The 22,197-nt window shown below is 40.3% G+C and overlaps 2 protein-coding genes across 2 annotated transcripts in view; both read left to right on the forward strand.

Moving 5' to 3' along the window:
• Positions 1–9,506, forward strand: part of map3k5 (mitogen-activated protein kinase kinase kinase 5) — an 84,777-nt gene extending 75,271 nt beyond the window's left edge. The window contains exons 26-30 of the mRNA XM_003446319.5: positions 3,088–3,331; positions 3,429–3,541; positions 4,815–4,936; positions 5,049–5,125; positions 8,353–9,506. Coding sequence (XP_003446367.1) covers positions 3,088–3,331; positions 3,429–3,541; positions 4,815–4,936; positions 5,049–5,125; positions 8,353–8,413 — 617 coding nt within the window. The 3' untranslated portion in view covers positions 8,414–9,506. The remainder of the gene's footprint in view (positions 1–3,087; positions 3,332–3,428; positions 3,542–4,814; positions 4,937–5,048; positions 5,126–8,352) is intronic.
• Positions 9,507–10,938: 1,432 nt separating this feature from the next.
• lrp11 (low density lipoprotein receptor-related protein 11) lies at positions 10,939–21,147 on the forward strand. The gene is made up of 9 exons (XM_025899167.1): positions 10,939–11,741; positions 12,525–12,682; positions 14,304–14,445; positions 14,595–14,720; positions 15,191–15,382; positions 18,924–19,091; positions 19,181–19,237; positions 19,326–19,418; positions 19,507–21,147. Exons 1-9 carry the CDS (start codon positions 11,174–11,176, stop codon positions 19,659–19,661), a joined length of 1,659 nt encoding a protein of 552 aa, XP_025754952.1. The 5' UTR covers positions 10,939–11,173; the 3' UTR covers positions 19,662–21,147.
• Positions 21,148–22,197: the final 1,050 nt, after the last annotated feature.

The raw sequence follows: 22,197 nt of genomic DNA on the forward strand, positions 1-22,197 counted from the left end.
TTGGTATTTCTCCAGCTTCTCGTGTTCCTTCTTCCTGATGTTGCTGTCATTCGGAACCGCTACATCGATCACTACAGCCGTCTTCTTCTGTTTGTCTACCACCACTATGTCCGGTTGGTTAGCCACCACCATTTTGTCCGTCTGCATCTGGAAGTCCCACAGGATCTTAGCTCGGTCATTCTCCATCACCCTTGGGGGCATCTCCCATTTTGACCTTGGGACTTCCAGGTTATACTCGGCACAGATGTTCCTGTACACTATGCCGGCCACTTGGTTATGGCGTTCCATGTACGCCCTGCCTGCTAGCATCTTGCACCCTGCTGTTATGTGCTGGATTGTCTCTGGGGCATCTTTACACAGCCTGCACCTGGGGTCTTGCCTGGTGTGACAGACCCCAGCCTCTATGGATCTTGTACTCAGAGCTTGTTCTTGTGCTGCCATGATTAGTGCCTCTGTGCTGTCTTTCAGTCCAGCTTTGTCCAGCCACTGGTAGGATTTCTGGATATCAGCCACCTCCTCTATCTGCCGGTGGTACATACCGTGCAGGGGCCTGTCCTTCCATGATGGTTCCTCGCCTTCCTCCTCTTTCTTGGGTTTCTGCTGCCTGAGGTATTCACTGAGCACTCGGTCAGTTGGGGCCATCTTCGTGATGTATTCGTGAATGTTTCTTGTCTCATCCTGGACTGTGGTGCTGACACTCACCAGTCCCCGGCCCCCTTCCTTCCACTTAGCGTACAGCCTCAGGGTGCTGGACTTGGGGTGAAACCCTCCATGCATGGTAAGGAGCTTTCTTGTCTTTATGTCAGTGGCTTCTATCTCCTCCTTTGGCCAGCCTATTACCCCAGCAGGGTATCTGATCACGGGCAGGGCGTAGGTGTTGATGGCCCGGATCTTGTTCTTACCGTTCAGCTGACTCCTCAGGACTTGCCTGACCCTCTGCAGGTACTTGGTGGTTGCAGCTTTCCTAGCGGCCTCTTCATGGTTCCCATTCGCTTGCGGGATCCCCAGGTACTTGTAACTGTCCTCTATATCTGCAATGTTGCCTTCTGGTAGTTCAATCCCCTCAGTTCTGACTACCTTCCCTCTCTTTGTTACCATCCGACTACACTTCTCCAGTCCGAACGACATTCCAATGTCATTGCTGTATAGCCTGGTAGTGTGTATCAGTGAATCGATGTCTCGTTCACTCTTGGCATACAGCTTGATGTCATCCATGTACAGGAGGTGGCTGACAACCGCTCCGTTCCGTAGTCGGTATCCGTAGCCAGTCTTGTCAATGATCTCACTGAGGGGGTTCAGGCCTATGCAGAACAGCAGTGGGGACAGAGCATCTCCTTGGTAGATCCCGCACTTGATGGTGACTTGTGCTATGGGCTTGGAGTTGGCCTCTAGTGTTGTACGCCACATCCCCATTGAGTTCCTGATGAAGGCTCTTAGGGTCTTGTTGATCTTGTACAGTTCTAGGCATTCCAGTATCCAGCTGTGGGGCATTGAGTCATAGGCCTTCTTGTAATCAATCCAGGCTGTGCACAGGTTGGTCAGTCTGGTCTTGCAGTCTCGGCTGACTGTTCTGTCTACCAGTAGCTGGTGTTTTGCGCCTCTGGTATTCTTGCCAATCCCTTTCTGTGCCCCGCTCATGTATTGACCCATGTGCCTGTTCATCTTAGCCGATATGATGCCTGACAGGAGCTTCCATGTAGTACTGAGGCAGGTTATTGGTCGGTAGTTGGATGGGACCGGTCCCTTCTTGGGGTCCTTGGGGATCAGGACCGTCCGACCTTCGGTTAGCCATTCCGGGTGTCTCTCGTTAACTAGCAGCTGGTTCATTTGTGCTGCCAGACGCTCGTCGAGTGCAGTCAGCTTCTTCAGCCAGTAGGCGTGAACCATGTCGGGCCCTGGTGCTGTCCAACTCTTCATACTGGAGACCCTTTCTTGGATGCCTGCCACTGTGATGGTTACCGGACCCTGTTCAGGAAGGTCGCTATGGTCTGCCCTCAGATCCACTAGCCACTGAGCATTGCCATTATGGGTTGCGTCCTTCTCCCATATGCTCTTCCAGTATTGCTCCATCTCCAGCCTTGGTGGTGCTGTTCTGCTATTGTTCCTCTGCCACTGAGAGTACACCTTTGCTGGTTCTGTGGAGAACAGCTGGTTTATTCTCCTGCCTTCGATCTCTCTGGTGTACCTCCTCAAGCGGCTGGCGAAGGCTGTGAGTCTTTGCTTGGCAGTTTCCAAGGCCTCAGGTATGGACAGCTTGCTGTATTTCTTATGCACCTTCTTTGTCGCGCCTTTCTGCAACTCGGTTAGTTGGCTAACCTCCCTCCGTGCTACTTTGATCTTGCCCTCTAGCCTCCTTCTTGCCCTCTAGCCTCCTAGAGGGCAAGAAGGGCTCCTATACATATATATATATATATATATATATATATATATATATACAGCAATATGGTGTACAAATCCCTTTTCAATGCATTATTGATAGACTGCTGCAAAATATCAGTATTGGTATTAAATGATATGTGACACAGACAGCTTTACTCACCAGAGTCATCACTTCGCGTCTCCTTGTGGTGGAAATTATCAATTAAATGAGGTTAAAGATAACGGCTGTTACCTAAGTTGAGGTGAAAAAGAAGGAACCAACAGATAACAGTGGAAAGCAAATCTGAGTGACTACTTGAAACAGAAAATCTTGACATTTTCATTTTAGTAAACAAATTATTGGTAAATAAACAGTCTGAAACAATCCAGGGGTGTTTAGCTCATTTTAGTTCTTCGGCTACACAGAGCCCAATTTGTTCTTAAGGGGCTGAAACAGTAAAAATGTTTTATAATAACATAACAAATGTTAAAAAGTAGAATGCTTTTTTGACATGTTTCTTTTAATATCTTGAGAGAAAAAAAATAGCAAGTGCAATTTCAACAATAAGCCTCAGTTTTTCACATTTGGGCACTTTAATGAAACAGCATTGTGTTAATCAAATAAACACAACTGATTCCAGTCTCTGGAATTAACAGTTCAGACAACCTCTCGTGATCACTTTTATTACAGGGCTTCCTCTAAAAGTGATTCTTTCTCTCTGCATGCAGAACTGAGGCCTCACTTCAGTCTGGCCTCAGAAAGTGATGCAGCCGATCAGGAGGACATCGATGACGACGGTGAGCCGGACAGAACCTCCACGCACCAGAGCAGGGCGCCTCCTGGCGCTGCTCATGATGACACGGTGGTTACCTCGGGAGTCAGCACGCTCAGCTCCACCGTCTCCCACGAATCCCACAATGCACAGCGCTCCGTGAGCATGGAGCTGGGGAGGATGAAGCTGGAGACCAACAGGTAGGCATCTGGTTGAAGGCCGTTAACAACAGCATAGGGCTTCTTCATTTATCCATAGTTTATCCGTTTTAACCTGCATCTCTCTGTTTTATTCCAGGTTGCTGGAACAGCTGCTGGAGAAGGAGAGGGAGTATCAGTCCATCCTGCAACAAGTGCTGGATGAGAGAGAGCAAGAGATCAGACTACTGAAGCTGCGAACTGAGCCTGAAGGTCTCTACTTTAGTCTGAATTACCTTCTCATTCACCTTTTGCTGCTTCTGCTATTTTCAGTCTTTACTTTTTAAAGCCAGCTATTTCTCGCTGAACAGACTCGACTTTCACTTCTGACTTTTAAATCAAAATGTACTTTATACTTCCTAGAGCCAATGTTAATTAAAAGTTTTTCCCTCTAGTTCAGTAAACAAATTAAACAAGCCATGACAGGAACAATGCACATGAACAAAGCTTTCTTATCACATACTGGAGGTGTAAATTAAGTGACTTCTAATTCTAATTTGCTGGTCTGATCAGCTATTCCAGTATTGTGTACAGATTGAACTCCGAGCTGGTGATGGGGGGGGGTTGATTTTCACTGATGATGGTTGCTTTTCTGTAAGGGTAAAACTCATTATAAGAACTTGGTAGAGCAGCTACTTTGTAGCGAAACTATTAACTTGCTACCTCATTATTAGACGAAGAACATTTAAATTAAGATATTTTCATCCACTGTGGCCATTTCTCCCATACAGAGGCTTTTATCTGACCAAATAAGAGCACACGTCACTTTGAAAGCAACATTTAGGGAGGTTTAAGAATATTAAATGTTCAGTTTACACAACTGCACAAAGCTGTCAGTAATAGTGACTGTGACTTGTGATAACAAGGTTGCTTTTTTTTATAGAGAAAAAGCAGCATATCCTGTTACTGCGACAGTAACTGCAGTTTTTCTTGCACCTTTACAAGCTGCTTTACAAGCAAACATGAGTGCTGCTGTGAAATATGGACCTAACCACTGGGACATCATTTATTTGTTCTCCTCCTATTTCACAGCCTCAGTTTTAGCACTTTATCTGTTTTAATGTCTTATCTGGTTTCTTTTCTCATATGATACATTAGCAGAGTGTCAATCAAAAGGTAGCTATGTCCAAAAACATCCCCAGCTCTGTCATCTTTTGGGACATTATTCACAATAAGAGCATCGTGCTGCATTTTAATACAATTTAAAACTTGTGACTGAGACCTTAAACTCTTTAGGAAACTACTTGTTGAAGTGAAAACCAAGACAGAAGCACAATACTCTCTCATAGATTTCTGTGATATCACACTTTATCCCCCCAGCTGGCCACTAGAAAGAATGATGATTAAAGCCCAGACCCAGCAGCTATGTCCATCTGTTGCATGCACTTCCTGTGTGTACGGCATGTTTGATCTCTCTTTAAACTGGTTGTTTTGTTAATGTTTAAATGTTTGGCTTATGGAGTCTTCTCAAAATCTTCTCTGTTAGACACCCCCACATCTTCGCATGACCTGGAGGGACAGAGGAGCCAACCTGCAGAGAGACGTGAAGACCCAGAGCTGACCAGCTGGCTGACGCGTTACGGTGCTGACCAGGATGCCATAGACAGGGTGGGTCTCTGATTTTTTTTTTTTTTTTTTTTTTTTAACAAAGCCCTTTTTAGAATGATGCAAGAAAAAAAACATTTCTGTAAATATAATTTTCTCCGCTTTGTTTCTTTAGATACTCAGTGAGGAGTATACATTGAACGACATCCTTCATGATGTCACAAGAGATGATCTGAAGAGTTTAAGACTGAGGTAGAAAATGATTTTTTTTTTTAACTTTAAATATTTCTATATTTGCTTCATATTTTGTATTCAGTATTTAGTCCCCAAAATACGTGCCGAAACCTGTACCTGATCACAGGAAGAGAAACAAGGGGGTTAAGATGGGAGCGTTGCATAATGGGAGTGTGTTGTTGCATTTCCTGTTCTTACACAAAAGTTTCACAAGGCAGCTTTGTACTTCAGCAGTTCTTTGAGGCTAATATGTGAAGGACTTAATTTATCACAAATTCAGTAAATCTGTTTATAAACCAAAATTTAATTTAATTTGTAGGGACCTCACAGGTTAGTAAGATACTGCTCTTGTAAGTTCTGAAGTGGGCAGTTTGGTTTGGACGTAGCTATGTTGCCATGCTCAGGATGTGACGCTTAACCAGACGTCTTCTAGAATTTTATTAGGATGAAAATAGCTCTCAATAATTACTCAAACAGGTCACACAACACTTATCTAAACATGAATATTGATGTCTGCTACTGCTACAGTTTTCACCTCCTCTTTAAAGTTTCTTTGCAGCAGTGCAGGTCCAAGCATACTACTTACACTCTGTTCAATTTAGAGTGAAGCATGAATGAAACAAACTACTATAAAGTTCTTATTGGTTGTGTTTGATATCTGGCGCCACACAGTGGTCATATCAAACATTCAGCTGTACACACCATATCTACTAAATTGCTTCAGGGTAGGGCTGCTCGATTATGGCAAAAATGATAATCACGATTATTTTCACTGAAATTGAGATCTCAATTATTTGACGATATTTATTTAACAATAACAATGTATTGAATAATGGCTTTAAAGATGGTCAAAAAATAATATAAAATAGTGTGCAAATACTGATTACAGTGCAAATGTTTGCAATATAAAAAATAAATGAAAAATGTAAACATCTATGTTTAGTGAACTTCAAAATACTGCACAATATTTGATCCACGTCTGACTCCGCGAACCCATAATGTTTCCACCAATGTTCCCTCTAATTTTTCATGTGTCTGAGCGAACACACAAACTCTCTGAGCGATCCCTTGGACCACTGTGAGCGACAGCAGACGTGTGCACTGTGGTCACGCCAGCATCTAATCCATCCAAGTTACATGGTTTATTAAAATAATCAAATTACAGCATTTACATTTATGTTAGACTACTTTTAATTAACTGCTTTAGCCCACTTACAATGAAAATTTAAAAAATCTGGCAATTAATTATATAGTTACTTCTTCAAAAAAGTAACTCAGTTTGGCAAACAACAAAGTTTTTTGCAGCTATTTATTTTTTTTAATGCAGCCAAGGCATTTTTAAATAAACATTTCAAACTATTTACAGAACAATCAGCTGTTCTGCATCAAATCTGATGCCACACAAATTATTTGTGCCACTCCAAAAAATAATTTCTGTCCACTATGAGATAAAGGAGAACAGCCTGATACCTGCAGGCCTGACAACAGGAGATGTATCACTCCTGTAACACCTGTAACATTCAGCAGCCGCCTCATTGTTCTGACACACCAACAAAACTATTGACTACACTACACACTAACTACACAAGATTTGCGCTAAACGTCTCAAATCTCTCACATCTCAGAACAGCGCCGTCACTCCTAAAACTTCCCCCCGTTTCTTAACATCTAAATGCCACGTTGCCATATCATTTTTTGATTGGTCGACACGGTACTTTTTTCGCCCAATAGGAAAGGGTGGGGGGTTTTTTGGTTTTGTTTTTGCTCACAGGCGGAGAGTGCTTTCGAGCGTTTTCCATATAAAACGCCGTTTTTACCGTTTCTTGATAGTATTCAGGAAGAAAACCAAACATTGCATATATTTTTATCATAACTCTGGTTTTACGTGGCCTATCAACACTATTTAAAAACTGGTATAAAGTCCACATTTTTTCCGTCAATTGTTCCGTCTGTCCTGCTCACATCTCCAATGGTTGTACACGTTGTCATTAATGTGGCTTCACTGCACATCAGCCACGCCCTAAAAGACCGGTGTCGGCACATAAGGACGCTGTCATAGCCTGTCAACAACGTTGATTGGCTGCGTATATACGAATGTGAATCGCATTATTGGCTGGACTATAGGATAAGGTGGCATCGTTCTAATCCCATACAGGAGCAGCCAGTCACTTACTGACTAACACTGCAAAACAGAATTGTTAAAGTTTTAATTTTAATTTCAATTCAGGTTAGATTTTTTTTTGTGCGCAACGCAGATTTTCAGTGCGCAGAGACCGTGCCAGCAGTGCGCACGTGCGCAGCTTAGAGGGAACATTGGTTTCCACACCACTGAAGTCGTTTTACCTCTCTTTTCAACCAACGGCATTCTTTCTTCAGCAGCCATTATCCTCTCCTCTCCAAATAACTTCTGCTTAGCTTTCCGAGCTTTCCTCGGGTCCTCTTAATTGTTGTGACGCGTGTTCGAAACGCAGAGAGGTGCGCTCGATTTGCCACGCGGAGCAGCGCGAGAGTAAAACACGAGGGAGGTGCTAATAATCGGCTCAGTCATTTTTAATGATCGTTGAAAACCCAGATCGTAATCTAGATTAAAATTCGATTAATTGAGCAGCCCTACTTCAGGGTATCTGTAGGTCTTTTTTGTGTGATTGTATGTTTTGGGGTGGGGGTGGTGTTCCCCTCTGATGTTGCTGCATCAGAGGGGAACTTACTGTCTGCAAATCTGACACACAGGTTGGTTGAAATTGTGTCATGCAACAGGACAATGATCCCAATCACAAATCTTAATCCCCAATAGAATGGCTAAAAAAGCAGGAAAGGAATCAATAGCCCAGTCAAATTCCAGACCTCAACCACATTGATGAACTGAAGTAATGTTGTAAGGAAGAGTGGGCCAAAATTCCTCCACAACGACATGAGATACCGATAAAGTCATATAGAAACATTAGTTATTACACAGAGTCCTGGGAAAACTGTCTTTTTCATGACCGTACAGTCTTAACTCTGTGTGATCTTAAAATATTCCAAACTTACTTTGTTTGTGGGTATTTTGCAAAAACCTTCCTTGATACAATAGTCATCAACAGATATCAAAGTTGTGCTCATGAGTCCCTTCTGACTCTCAGGACAAAGTAAACCATTTAAAATATGATATTTTCACATAGGTTGACAGCTGATGGTTTCTTACAAATGGTATAATATTCATTGGTGTGTGCTTTAAGCTAACAGTATTTTGTTTGTCTTGACAGAGGTGGGGTCTTGTGTAAGGTATGGAAGGCCATCACAGACTACAGGCAGAAGCTATTCTAAGGCCTTAAGTGGTGACAGCCACTCAGAGAAGCCAGGACTTTTTTTTGTCCCCAACAACTCCTCTTTACCTCAGCATTTATAAAAGCAAGATCCTGGAGAAGAAGCTGTGTTGACAATGTTCAAAGTGTGCAGCTTTCCACCCACACAACAATCTTCTGGAGTATTTTATAATTTTGAAAACAAAGAGTTTGGATATTAGGTCATTTTGAAAGTAAAAATTAATGAGAAGTGCCACTAGTTTTGTTATACCTGATGGACAGGGCACAGCTTTTGTTACAGGTGTGTTTAAAATGACAGCTGGTAGGAAAATCTATTATTGAAATCTTGAAAACTGTCAAAAAAAACATTTTCTCCTGTCTTTACAAGATGTGATGTTTACAACTGACCGTTTTCTAATACAGGCCTGAGATACAAAATACTACATTCATCTGTACTGATATTTTTATCATTGCTTATCTTATCACTACTTTATTTAAATGTGTTTTAATTTAATTGTTATAGCAATCCGAAGGATGTCATTCCATGTCCTGCTTGTGTTTTTTCTTTTATTTTGGTTTTTTTTTTCAAACTGAGACTTATTTAAATTGTCCATGCTTTTTTTTCTCCACATTTCCTTTTATAATATGAATCTACAATTTTATTTTTAAGAAATCTATTATGTAAATATAGTGTTATATAATTCTATGTGGATGACATTTATGTACTTTGAAAAAGACATCTCTAAACACAGTCAAATCTCCGTGTAGATTGGACCAAGTTTGCAATGAGCACATGTGAAAAATTAATTCTATATTATTGTATTTTCTAGTATCACAAATCATAGATCATACTCACTTAATTGACAAAATTGTGTTTATCTTGCTTGTGTTGTGTCAGCATCATTCAGTCAAATATATAAGTTGTAATGAAAAATCTGACATGCAAACAAACTTCATATGGAAGAACCTTGATGTCCTTTTTTATTAATATTTTAAACCATGACGTCAGAAATCGGGGGGGAATCGGTGAGCCTTGTGTCTGTTTTGTTTCAGATCTGATTCAAGATTGTTGTGATATATTGTTAAAATAAAACTTTTCATCTTGAAGCTGTGAAGGAACTGTGTTAGAAGTGTTCTTCAACAATTCACTCTAAATGTGGGAGCAGGGATGATAATGGCAGTTGTTCTCCATAGTAAATTAAACTCAAATAACTGTTGTTGTTTTTATTTTCAAAATGAATAAAAAAGGCACTGCCTCTGTTCCAAAAGAGTAATTTCTGCACTTATCATCTAGAGGAAAGGTCGTTCATTTAGAAAAAAAAAATGTTGACAATAAAAAGTTAGGACTTACTATATGAATCATATATTTCTGTGCTTATTTCCGTATTGTGTTTACCTTACATTTCACCAGTATTGTATGTTTACTCCACTACTTAATATGTTACAGAGATCAGAGATCATTTTCAAAGCTTTGCATGTTTTTATGGCCTTCGTATGCCAGTGTCAATTTTATCTATATAGAATAGTTCATTACATGTTAACTCAATGTTATTAAAAGATTAACAAAAGAAATAAACTGTAACCCGACAATGGCTACTGTTAGCTTAAATGAAATGAAAACAAAACTTTAGTTAACACACACTCAGAGAGCATTATCAACTGTAAGACTGTGAGAATAAAACTCTTTCAATGCTATTTCAGCAGCTTGTTCCAAATAATAGCAACACAGTAACTGATAGCACCCTGAGGAGCACGATTGGATCTCATTTTAGGAACGGTTAAAATACCAAAACTCTATTGCACAATGCATTAGTTTAGATTAAATGATCTAATATTATGCAATAATGTACAAAGTAGCCATCATAATATGCTAATAAGCAGTTTTGAAGGGGGCATCACTACCAAGCACTGCCTATTAAACTAGGTTTATACACAGATATGCAAATATAGGGAAGTAAATAAACACCAGATTGTAGAATTAAAGATATTTAAAAAGTTAACAGGTATAATTTGAAGTTGGCCTTAAATCTTGTGTGATTTTTTTTTCCCATAGACTAAGTACAGAATACAAATACTTCTTCCAACAATCCATAACAAGGCTACACTTACTATCACTCACTATTAATAATATCAGGGAGAGACTAGTGGCACTTGATAATTTAACAAAGGAAAAACTCATGAAAATAAAAAAATCAAACAGTTACTTTGATTCATTTGATTGAATTCAATTAAAATTTTAATGAGCAAAAACATAAAATGAATAAATGCAGGTATTGCAGTATGGGATAGTAAAGATTTAATCAATGTTTAGGAGAGATGGGAAGTCTTATTTTCATGTATTTGTTGAATTTATTTATATTTTATGTCTTTTATTTTATTAAAATCCTCATTATTTTAGATTTTAAAAATATATATAATTTTTTTTTAACATGATAGATTAATTAAAAATATACGACATTGACTCAAACAGCCCCCGCCGGCGGATGAGAGCCGTTAACAGGTGAGCTGCTTTTCGTCCTGTTTATTCATCCCCATGACGTCAGCAGCCATCGCCGACTCCCCCTCACCATGACAACAGCAGATTTCCAGCACAGTCGAAGGACGAACGGTAAGCTCCGCGGCTCTACGGTTACAGCTGGTTGTTCAGCCTAGCAGTGGCGGTAAACGATAATAACGGGGATATATTTAATGTAGCAAGGCCGTCTGTGCCGCGAAGGAGCTTCATGAGCGGGAGGCCAGCCGGAGGCAGAGGGAGACACCGTCTGACTGTGTGATCAACAACATGGCTCTGCTTCAGCATCCCCGGCTGCTGCTCGCCTGTGTAGGGCTGCTGCTGCTGCTCGCCTTTGGCAGCATCGACGCTCGGTCTTCGCCTATATCGGACTTGAAATCCAAAATATCCGGGGTGGAGGAGCTCTTGGAGGAATTCCGCAAACAGCTCCAGCAGGACCAGACCTACAGGACAGGTGAAGTGATGGACTCCTGCGTGGGCGACTTCAGTGCTGTGGGGGATCGCATCATCCGGGCCAGGGACTCCATCGAGCAGGGAGCCACCTTCCTGCTGGCCCCGGACAGGGTGTACACCTGGAAGGACTGTGTGCACGCCTGCTGCTCCCAGCCTCACTGCACCGTGGCGGTGCTTCACGAGGACCAGAGGCAACCCGGGGACAGTCTCCGTTGTTACCTGTTTAACTGCACCTACAGGAGTAAGAATGTGTGCTCCTTCTCGGCTCAGAAAGGCTTCACAACATACAGCCGGACTCCCAACACAACGCAGGGACACCTCCCTGTTTCATCCAGCGGCTCAGCCCGGAGGCCCGGAGAAGAAGCTCCTGATGAGGATGATGCAGGTGGGAGACCCTGCAGATACACACAGTGTTAGTTAGAAAGCACTGATAAGTTATTTAGAAAATGATAGGATGTCCGTGCATGAATGCATGTTTAAGTAAAATTGATGGAGCAATAGAAAATAGCATGTACAGTGGCTCATAATGGTTGCTGAAAAGTTATTATTCATTAGCATGTTTTTCCTGTTATGGCAGCAATTATTTCTTGAATTATGATGTTATAATTAGATCACTGATGATCATATTGGACGGGCTTTTGTAATCTTCTATATGAGGTGTTATAAGCTAAGATACCAAAAGTAATTTATTACTTTTCCTCAGGTTTGTGGCAAAAAACCTTCTTCGGGTAGTTTTCTGTCATTTTACTCTATTTTTTTTTAATTTAATCCCACCAGGAAACCCTGGTGTTTAAAACAGGATCACAACTTTTCTGTCAGCTAACAGCTGACAGAAACTGACTTTAACTGCAGAACCAGCCTTTATCACCTGCTTCTTATCCAGATAATGCAGTAGAGAGGGTTAATGATTTGCCTCATAGGTTTGTAGCCTTGCCCTCCTGAGAATAGAAGCAGATGTTTTTGTGAGGGGCTTTGGGCCTGAGCAATGGAGTTAAAAGGATATATGTGGATGGATATAAGTGGATAAAAAACAAAAAAACAAAACATATCTAATCATGTTTTAGCCTGTGATAGAATCAAACATGATTTAATGTGAAAATTGGATGAAGAGAGTAAATAAAGAGGCATGTAGAAGACACTTTCCATTTACCCGTGCTTGATGTTGCAGACGTGGATGAGCCTCCTCGCAGTGATGCTGGACAGGATGTGGTTATCCAGCTGCCCACAGATTGGGCTGTGCTGGATGGCCGTGACAGTGTGGACGACCACGGCATCAGCCGCTATGAGTGGAGTCTGATTAAAGGAGACACAGCCATCAATATGAAGGTCAGAGTGTGCCTTAGTCAATACAATCTATACAGGTGTAGATGAGCCTCTAACTATGGCGATGACAGTGGATTAGACTAAAGATCCACATATATACATCTCTATTGTTCTCTCCTTCAGGTGTCAGGTGTCTCTGATGCTTTCATTTGCAATATGAATACCCACTAATCATCCTCTCAGGCACCAGAAAGCTAAATGCATTTGGGTATTTTCATTAGTTAAGTCAACAGAGTGGCTTGTCTGCAGAGATCCACAATGCTTTACTGAATCAACACAAATAAAGAGTTTATTATTTCTAAACTGCCCTTAGGTAAGCAGCAATATGAGACACTGTCCTGTGGTTATAACATTAAAGAGATTTTAAAAACCCTGCACAGCCTTTCCTGTTCTTATGTAAATATTAAAACCACTAATTTTCTGTATTTTCTACCTTTAACAGAAAATAGCTCCCAATGAAAACAATTGGCAGGAAAGTACAGAGCCATGTTGACACAGTGCTCATTATAGAGACACTCTTTGTTCATAGCAGGTTGCACAACTCTTAAAAATTATGTATGGCAACAATAATATAATATAATGTAATATAATATAAAACTCGTGGGTCAAGTTATGGAAAATTTAATTTGGTCTGAAAGATCTGCAAGTATAATCTAATATGAAATCTAAGAACCTAGGTATGGGGAAAAGGAAACAATTGGAAGATAAACTAGTGGGTGATGCTGTCAGAAGATGACCAGTCTCAGCATTTTATAGGTTATTCTGCTCTGCTAATTTTGGTTTTAATGCTGGAAATGAATAAAAAAAAGTGATTCTGACTGCAGCACAATGGCATAAAGATAACAATAGTACAGAAATATCAAATGATGTCAGATACAAAACTCTGCAGCTAAAAATAACACACAAAATCAAAATCATCAGAGCAAAGGAGAAACAACACAACACTTATTACTTACCTTTCACTATGTCCCTCAGTACCAGTGCCTCTTAATCAGTCTTCTAGTCTTTTTATATGTATTGTATATCCTGCCCTTGTAGAGATTTTTATTGATAAGATAATAGATAGTAAAAAGAAGTAGAAAAGCAGAAAATACATTTTGTCAAATCAAATAAAAATAAATTCAATAAAGTGAAATAATTAAATTTAATAAGTAATGTTGTAAGATCGAACAACAAAAACTATATCAAATTCAAAAATGCAAAAATAAAAACGATTTAAAAACATGTAGGAAGCAAAAAAAACATGTAATATAAACAGCATAGTAAATATCAGATGGCATCAGTATGACTGTGTAAGTGTTGTGATTGTGCAAAGATAAAATAAAGCATTAGCATGAGAGAGCAGATTTTCTCTGCTACACAGATGTGGCGCATTGCTAGGATTGATTGCATGTGGTATGGAACATTTCCTGTATCTGTTCTTGTGCCAGTGGAGCTGAGCCAGTCTGTCAGAGAAGTAAGTAGGATGGATGTATGATCCATGATGCATATACTGCTACATGTTTAAAACCCAGTGCTGTTTTACAGTAGTCCTCACTAGATGTTTTTGATCTTTTTAATTTGGCAAAATAAAAGTCTAGAAGTTGATTGCTTCAGAGGTGTATTTTTTGTTTGTGCGCTAAAGTCAACACATCCAGGGTTGCTGAAGATCGGTGGCCTCCAGGAAGGAGTCTACACGTTTCAGATGACAGTCACTGACACGGCGGGACAGAAGAGCTCTGATAACATCTCTGTCACCGTACTGGCTCCAAAACACCAAGCAGAAGGTAATGAACTCACCAAAACTTCCATCTATGTTATGCAACTTCCTTTGTTCTGCACTGATTACCGCTCAAGGGTGCGTGACTTGTGACATATTCCTTTACCATTTAAGAGAGAAGATGTGTATTTACTGTATTCTTATCTGTGCCAACAGTGTGTACTGGTCACTGCTCAAACTACCAATTTAAGTGTGATGACGGTTGCTGTATTGACATCACCTATGCCTGCGATGGGAAGCAGCACTGTCCAGACCGCTCAGACGAAGACTTCTGCCCGAACTGTAGGAAACACCTAGTACTCACTTTGTTAGAGCTGGAAGACTAATCCAATTTTCATTTCTATTAAAGTTTCACTTTTAATGATTATGCATACTAGATAAAATTAATTAATTTCAGTACAGAACTCTTTTCTCTTATAAATCAAAAACGACACTTTCTTATATGGCAGTGTGCTTTTGAACAAGCCCAAACTCACTCAGTGTTGGTTTCAGCTGAAGCCAGCATGACTAAAAAGGGAGCCGTTGGTCAATTAACCTGTAAAAAGTATGTGTTAAGCTAATGTACAGTTGTCTTAAAAGATCAAATTTACAACTAGTGAGTAAAATATATGTTAATATGTTTTTGTGATGAGTGGATAATAGAAGTCTTTTGTAAGACTGAAATTATTTGAGTCATTTCATCGATATAAATGCTAGCAAAAATCCATAAACATACCTTCCCTTAAGCGATGGCTTCTTTTGTTTTTTTCTAGTTGATGGCAGCCGAAAGTCAGTGACCCACGCTGTGGACCCGCCCAGCCCTCAGCGGCTTGTCGCTCAGACAAACAAAGCTGAAGACGTCTCCATGCTCCCAACTGGAGCAAGGAAGACCATCACACCGCAAGACACAAGCAAGGCGGCTCTTTCTCAAAGTGCCAGTGAACAGGGGGCTTCAATCAGTCAAGGTAGAGAGGTCAAAGTCCTTGTAAAAGCATGTAAAACAACTCTGAAGGCATCTTAAAATTGTCATTTTAATGTTCTCGGGGATATAAAAACAGCATATATAGAATCACTACTCAGATAAGATTTTTTTTAAAAAGCACTTAAATAAAACTGAGGTTTAAAAAGATGTTTTCTCCCACAACTTGTACTTCGTCTGCGCCAACTCAAAGTTTCACAGGAGCGTGGCTTCATTGATGGTTCAGTCCACAGTGCCAACACGATCGACGTCTTGGTTCATCCCACCAGACCACCGCGTACACACCATGCTAATTCACATTTGTGAATACAAATTTGATAAGTGATAAGGAAAAATGATAAGGATGCTTACCTACATCTTTACTATGATAACATTTAGATATGCCTGCCAGCGCACAGTTAACGTACTGTGAAACTCTTTTGTAGTAAATCCCATAAATTTCTATTCGGGGCTCTTTGAGTGCATGCTCCCAGGTACTTGAAAAACACTTATTTAAAAGGAGCCTTTGTATAAGATGCAGAGATATAAAGTGAAGTTGAAAAAGGGACAGGCTTTGCTCCGTCATGATAACCACTGTAAACCACAAGATGGTGCCGCAAGTCCAACATAAGAAATTCCATTAAAGCAATAATTAACCAACTGTTATCGCAACATATGTACAGAGTTCATGTTACTAATTATTTAAGAGTTTCAGGAATACAACATAATTGAATTATTTTGCATTAATACTGGTTGGGCTGGACGTCTGCACTAAAACTAGAGCCAGTTGTTTGTCACAGCCAGCGGTCTGGCTCCAGTAAAAAAGTATGTAAGCCAAGTTTGATTGGCCAACTGCTAGCCTGTTCTTAAAAGTGACGCTGAAGTTATTAGTTCACCTGTAAAGCAAGCAGGATCAACAAAATACTAATAGTTATTTATTTTCTTTCTATTGTTGTTTTTACAATAATGAAGCTTTTTTTAGCAAAAAAAAGAAGCTATTCTTAGCGGCATGGACAGCACAAAGGAAGGCAACCTTGGTTGTCCAGGGCTAGACACCGAAATAAGAAGCATATGGACTATGAAGCTTATTTTGGAGGAAATAAAAAAGTACTAAGTTAAGCTCAGGTAGCCTATGGTTTTCTGAAGAAATAGGTTGGCATGTGTTATCACAGAGGTCGTTTTATGGCGTAGTTCCAGCCTCCAAAGAGGCAACGCCACAACTGAGACAGTGTGTGCAGCCAAAACCTTTATAGATGAAAGCCCATGTCTACAGTGTACTCAGCTTGCTCATTATTAGACAGATTTAGGCAATTAATATAAAATGGTGATTTTAGCTATGTTTAAAGCACTTTAGTCACACTTTGGAGCATTTCTTCATTGCAGTCTGTTTAGGAAAGGAGGAACAGAACAATATGAAAATGTAGGATACAGGAATTTGTGTCATTGGTGCAGAATCCCCTTTGTGAAGAGACCAAGAGGGTTTGGTGTGTCTGGGTACTGAAGCAGATGGAGCCTGTAGGCAGCCACTGAGTCATGGCACGGAGCTCAAAATGCTGGCAAAGCCACAGGGCCACTCTGCGGTCCCTGGGAAAGCAGCTCTTTGCCTGCATCCACTCTGAGTGCTGGAACAAAGCTCCTCTGTCTGCTCTGCCATCTGATCCCTGAATGTCACTGACCACACTGCTGTTTTACCATAGATATTTTGTGCTCAAGGTGCATTCTCAGGAGTCTTTTCTTCATTTGACAAATGCACGTCCAAGTGCTTAGGAAACTAAGATGATACCTCATTGTTTAGTGCTCAAAGTCAAAAGGAAAAATAGTTAATCCACTGTTGTGTAGAGGGCTTTGACCTTTGCACTCAAGGTGGATGATGACATTGGATGATATCTTAAGTCGCTGGTACAAGGGCTCAAAGTAATCTTAGATGTCCGTATCACTTTATCTCTTTATTTAGACACAAAGTCCAAGCAACAGTCCTACAGCCAAGCTTGTTTGATGTCCGATATCAAACATAGAAAAGCTGCAGATTGTTAAACCCACTTTATGACAACAGCAGTCTTTTGGTCACCCTTCTTTTCTTTATCTTTTGCTAGAAAAACAAGAAATGCATGCACACATGGAAATACAGTATATAAGGCAAAACAGAGTTTGTACGATCCTAAGAAGATTTAAAGTCAATATTTGGTTGGACCACCTTTATTCTTCTACACTTCCTGAGCTCCCTTAGATAAACTTTATTGTAATTTCTGTGAATAGTCTTCAGGAGTAGTTCTCTAAGCTTCATGGACATCCAAAGCTCTTTTTTGGATGTTGGCTGTCTTTTGTTCTGTTCTCTGTCAAGATAATCCCACGCTGCTTCAATGATGTTGAGGTCCGGGCACTGTGAAGGCCAAGTCATGACTGATGGTGTTCCATTGTGTGTTTTTCTGTCAAGCTACGCTTTTACTGAATTGGCAGTAAAAAGACTGAACCTAAATATTTACATTTTGGATTCATCACTCCATCAGAAATGTTGCCACTGACTTTTATCCCAGTTCCTGTGTAATATGGGATACATCAGCCTTAGCCACCATCAGCCACCTTAGCACTGAGACCATTTGTGATGAGGCTCAGTGAACAGTAGTAGTGCCCCTCTATGCTTAAAATATTAATATATCAGTATTAAGTTGTTTAAGTAGAAAATACACTGAAAATGGTCAGATACAAGGAAAAACATGGCTTATCACAATCATCTTAGACTAATGTTCTATCAATCTTCTTATTAATTTATCTTCTTCTGTCTATAACCTACACTACACTATAGAGTCACTACTACCAGAGAAGTAAGATACTTCTGTCAGGTTGTACATGGAAGGACTAAGTGACCTTCATTTATTCAAATGCACACTTTGATTAAATAGATAAAAACAAACAGAAAAATGGACTTGTAAAGTCAGGGTTATTCGAGTGGCGTGCCATTCTATTTATATGGCAGTATGTTTAATACTGTAACAGTATCTCTCTTATTACATAATAGTATTTAAGAATCATTATTCAATGCTAAAATCAAGTCACCCGAATCCATTTGTAGGATAAATGTTGAAGAGTTTGATATTAAAATTGTAACACTAGCTACTATAGGCTGTAGTAAATATGTACTTCATCTTCCAGCCTTGACCTGAGTGTTCAACTTCGAGCTGTTGATTTTTTTAAACTTGATGTGACAAATGAGGGATCAGGACAGTGAAACTGAGGACACCACTGTTATCCTTCCTGTCTCTAATAATTAGCATAAATTCCAAAATAAACTGATTTTGTTGTATTCATTATGATCTGAAGCTGGTGACTGAGCCCATAAAATTGTTTACTGAGGTCACAGATCAAGGGCACTGAGGGCTGTTACCACTGACTTCTACATAACTGGAAGTCTTCTGCCAGCCGGAGGAGCCGCCCCATGCTGGCCACTGAAAAGGATTTTGCTTTTTTACTACTGTCTCTGAACAGGTGTCATTGCTGTGCAAGAATCATTTAAATGTGTTAAATATAAAGGCCGTGTCTTGTTCCTTTAGACCCTTGTGCTGCTGCTCCAGTTGTGGGACCCTGTAAAGGCACCTTCCCACGGTGGTATTACGACCAAAATGCGGGAGAGTGCAAACACTTCCTGTACGGAGGCTGCCAGGGAAACCATAACAACTTCCTCCAGGAGTCGGACTGTGTCAGTGAATGCATACAAAAAAGTGAGAGCTCACCTTACATTAATTTTGATTTATTTATTTAACCTCATTTTGTAGTAAGATTGACTTTATTATGTACGAACACCTTTTAGGTCCAGCTTTCAGACCTGCTAGTGTGGCTCCTCCAGTCACCAAGCAGACTGAGATAGGTACATTCATCCAAAGAATCAAACACATGTCAGTTATTCAGTGTTGTGAGTCAGCTGTTTTCTCATCTAAGCGGTTTTATTTTTTAAGCTTCCCCTAAAGCCACCCAGAGCCAAGCAGTGAGTGACACCCCCATCTCCAAACCATTTCCAGTCATGGGAGGACACCCAGTCCCAGAGTCAGGTGAGACCCAGAGCTTCTGTCTGCTTTTTGTGGCTCTTCCCTCTCTATCCGATGACCTTTTCTGAATGGGACGCATTTCTTTCTCCAGGTGCCATCCTTCCTCTGGCACTTGGCCTAATCATCACAGCTCTGCTGCTGCTCATGATCAGCTGTCGTCTCAGGCTCGTCCGCCACAAACTGAAGAAAGCGCGTCCCCTCACTACAGAGGAGTCAGATTACCTCATTAATGGCATGTACCTGTAGCCAATCAGAGACCCGAGAAAAGAACCATCAGAGCCCGATCCAGGACGTTCTGAATTTGCACTCTGCATTTCTTCGATGTCTCTTAATTTATCCTCGTTTCCTGTTAGAAAGATCCAAAGCTCTGCTGCCGTGAACGTTGCCGAACACCTCCACAGCGATCCCCTCTGACTGACACTGTACATCAGCTGCTGATAGATTCAGCGAACATACTGAGATGCTTGTGAATTCATACTTATGTCCTAACAAAGTCACTGATGGAGTATCAGCGTTTCCCCTTAGGTCTGATACATATACTAAAACAGACACTTGTCTCATCTATTACGACTGATTCATTAAACACTGGTTACTTTGAGACAAACATTTTCATTTTACTGCACAAAACATGCGCTATTTCTGCCTCTGTGCGACTTTAATGTGCCATTTGTGCTGTGCGTTTTAATCACATTAAATTGCCGTACGGCAGACACAAAAAGCATTGAGTGCCTGTTACAGTCCTATAGGACCTGATTTTTTTCATATACATAAACACATATACACACTTTTACAATGGTGGATGTTCATATTAAATATAATCAGAGTCTAGTCATGTGGTCAGCATATGTGAGCGAGAAGGCTTCAGACTCTGTTAAATGCTCTGTTTCAGGCTCCGTTTCTTCCTCTTGGTTCTTTATGATGTCAGTGAGAGCAGATATACCAAATTTGGTCATGTCAGCCACACATACATTCATGGGTCTGAGGACAGAAACCCCACCCACCTGCCTGTCAAACCTTCTGTTTATGACCTGTAGCCATTCAGAAAAACAAAGAGTGTACTTCATTTGTCCCAAAAGGTCAAGCAGCCAAAATATTCAACACAGCCTGTAATAAAATATTTGCATAAACAGTCAAATAAAGCAGTGTTTCTCAGACTGTAGAGCACAGAGTCACAGTAGGTGGGGTGTGAGTGAGTTGGGTAAAGTGTGAAGTTTAATGAACATTATTTTTTTTATGAAAAATTAAACACTCGAGGCTTTGCTCATGAGCTTTTCTGCTGACCTTTAGTCCCCTGAAATTCAGCACTGTCTTTTTTTGTCGGTAGTAATTGATAAAATTGTGGTTCGAGAATCGCTGGCTTTAAAGGAGGGAACTCACAGAGGATGAACCGGGGGGCTGCACAAAGCCAAGTATGCCAAATAATAATAATAAGCATTATTTTGAATTATGAATCATATAAAGCTACTCTCTCTTAGTCTAAAATTTTATATTATGGGGCTGGAAATTATGATATGTGTTCTTTAAAGTTTGCCAGAATCATTTAAAACTATAGCAAAGTCTTTTTGTGAATTTCTAGTCCTGTATGATTTTGTTGCGTATTTTTCTCTAATAAGGCAACATAATTGGAGTGTATACCATATATCTATATATATATATATTTATTTTGCCAAATGTATTCCCCCAAAGTGCTGTCTTTCATGTAACATATTAAAGTTTATTTTAAAAATCAAAAGGACCGGGTTATATGTTAACAACAGGATTTGCAAAAACGATTTTATTTAGAGATGATCATCATATTTGTAGAGATTCGTCTCTCCCTCTTGTATTTCTGGAATTTTGATAATCATACATTTAGTCCATCATGTCAAGAAAAAATCTTTTAAAATCATTTAGCTTTACAACTGACTTTTCATAATTTGTCACAGTGTAGGGTTTGGCGTGAAGAAAACTGGATTCCTACTACAGCCGTCTTTTTTACTGATGGTGTGCTGAGCCAGTTCCACCTTGGTTCTTTTAGAGAATCAGCATATATTTCAACAGCAACTCGAACTGTTGGAGGAGAGAACTTGAAGGCTGAATCCGTTAATCTTTTTTTTAAATTATAGCTTCGTCCCTGATCCCAGGAGGTATGCCCAGCCATTTTGTGTCTTTTATTGTGGCTATACATGGAGCTGATTCTACATTTGGCACCAACTTACTCATCTGCTACGTTATTAGGTACACCTGTTCAGCTGCTCCTTATTGCAAATCTAATCAGCCAATCACTGCAAGCAACACAGTGGATTTAGGAATTTGGATGTGGTCAGGACAACACTTCTGTAGTTTAAACTGAGCATCAGAATGGGGAAGAAAGGCCATTAAAGTGACTTTGAATGTACCATGTTTGCTGGTGACTGATGGGCTTATCTGAGTATTTCAGAAACTACTGATCTGGGATTTTCCCCAAACCACCATCTCTAGGGTTTAGAGAATGGTCTGAAAAACAGAAACTATCCAGTGAGCAGCAATTCTCTGGGTGGAAATGCATTGTGATGTCAGAGAATGGCCAGACTGCTTTGACCTGAAAAGAAGGCAATAGCAACTCCAATAACCACTTATTACAACCAGGGTATCTCTGAATCACACATTGAAGCAGATGGACTATATCAGCAGACCATTCTGGGTGCCAGTACTGGCACCTAAGAACAGAAAACTGATGCTACAGTTGGCAGACTCACCACAATTAGTCAACAGAATTCTCGAAAAGCATCACCTGATGCTCACCAGTGCTCTATGTATTATT

This window comes from Oreochromis niloticus, linkage group LG15, assembly GCF_001858045.2.
Source record: "Oreochromis niloticus isolate F11D_XX linkage group LG15, O_niloticus_UMD_NMBU, whole genome shotgun sequence".
In the NCBI taxonomy this organism is placed as follows: domain Eukaryota; kingdom Metazoa; phylum Chordata; class Actinopteri; order Cichliformes; family Cichlidae; genus Oreochromis; species Oreochromis niloticus.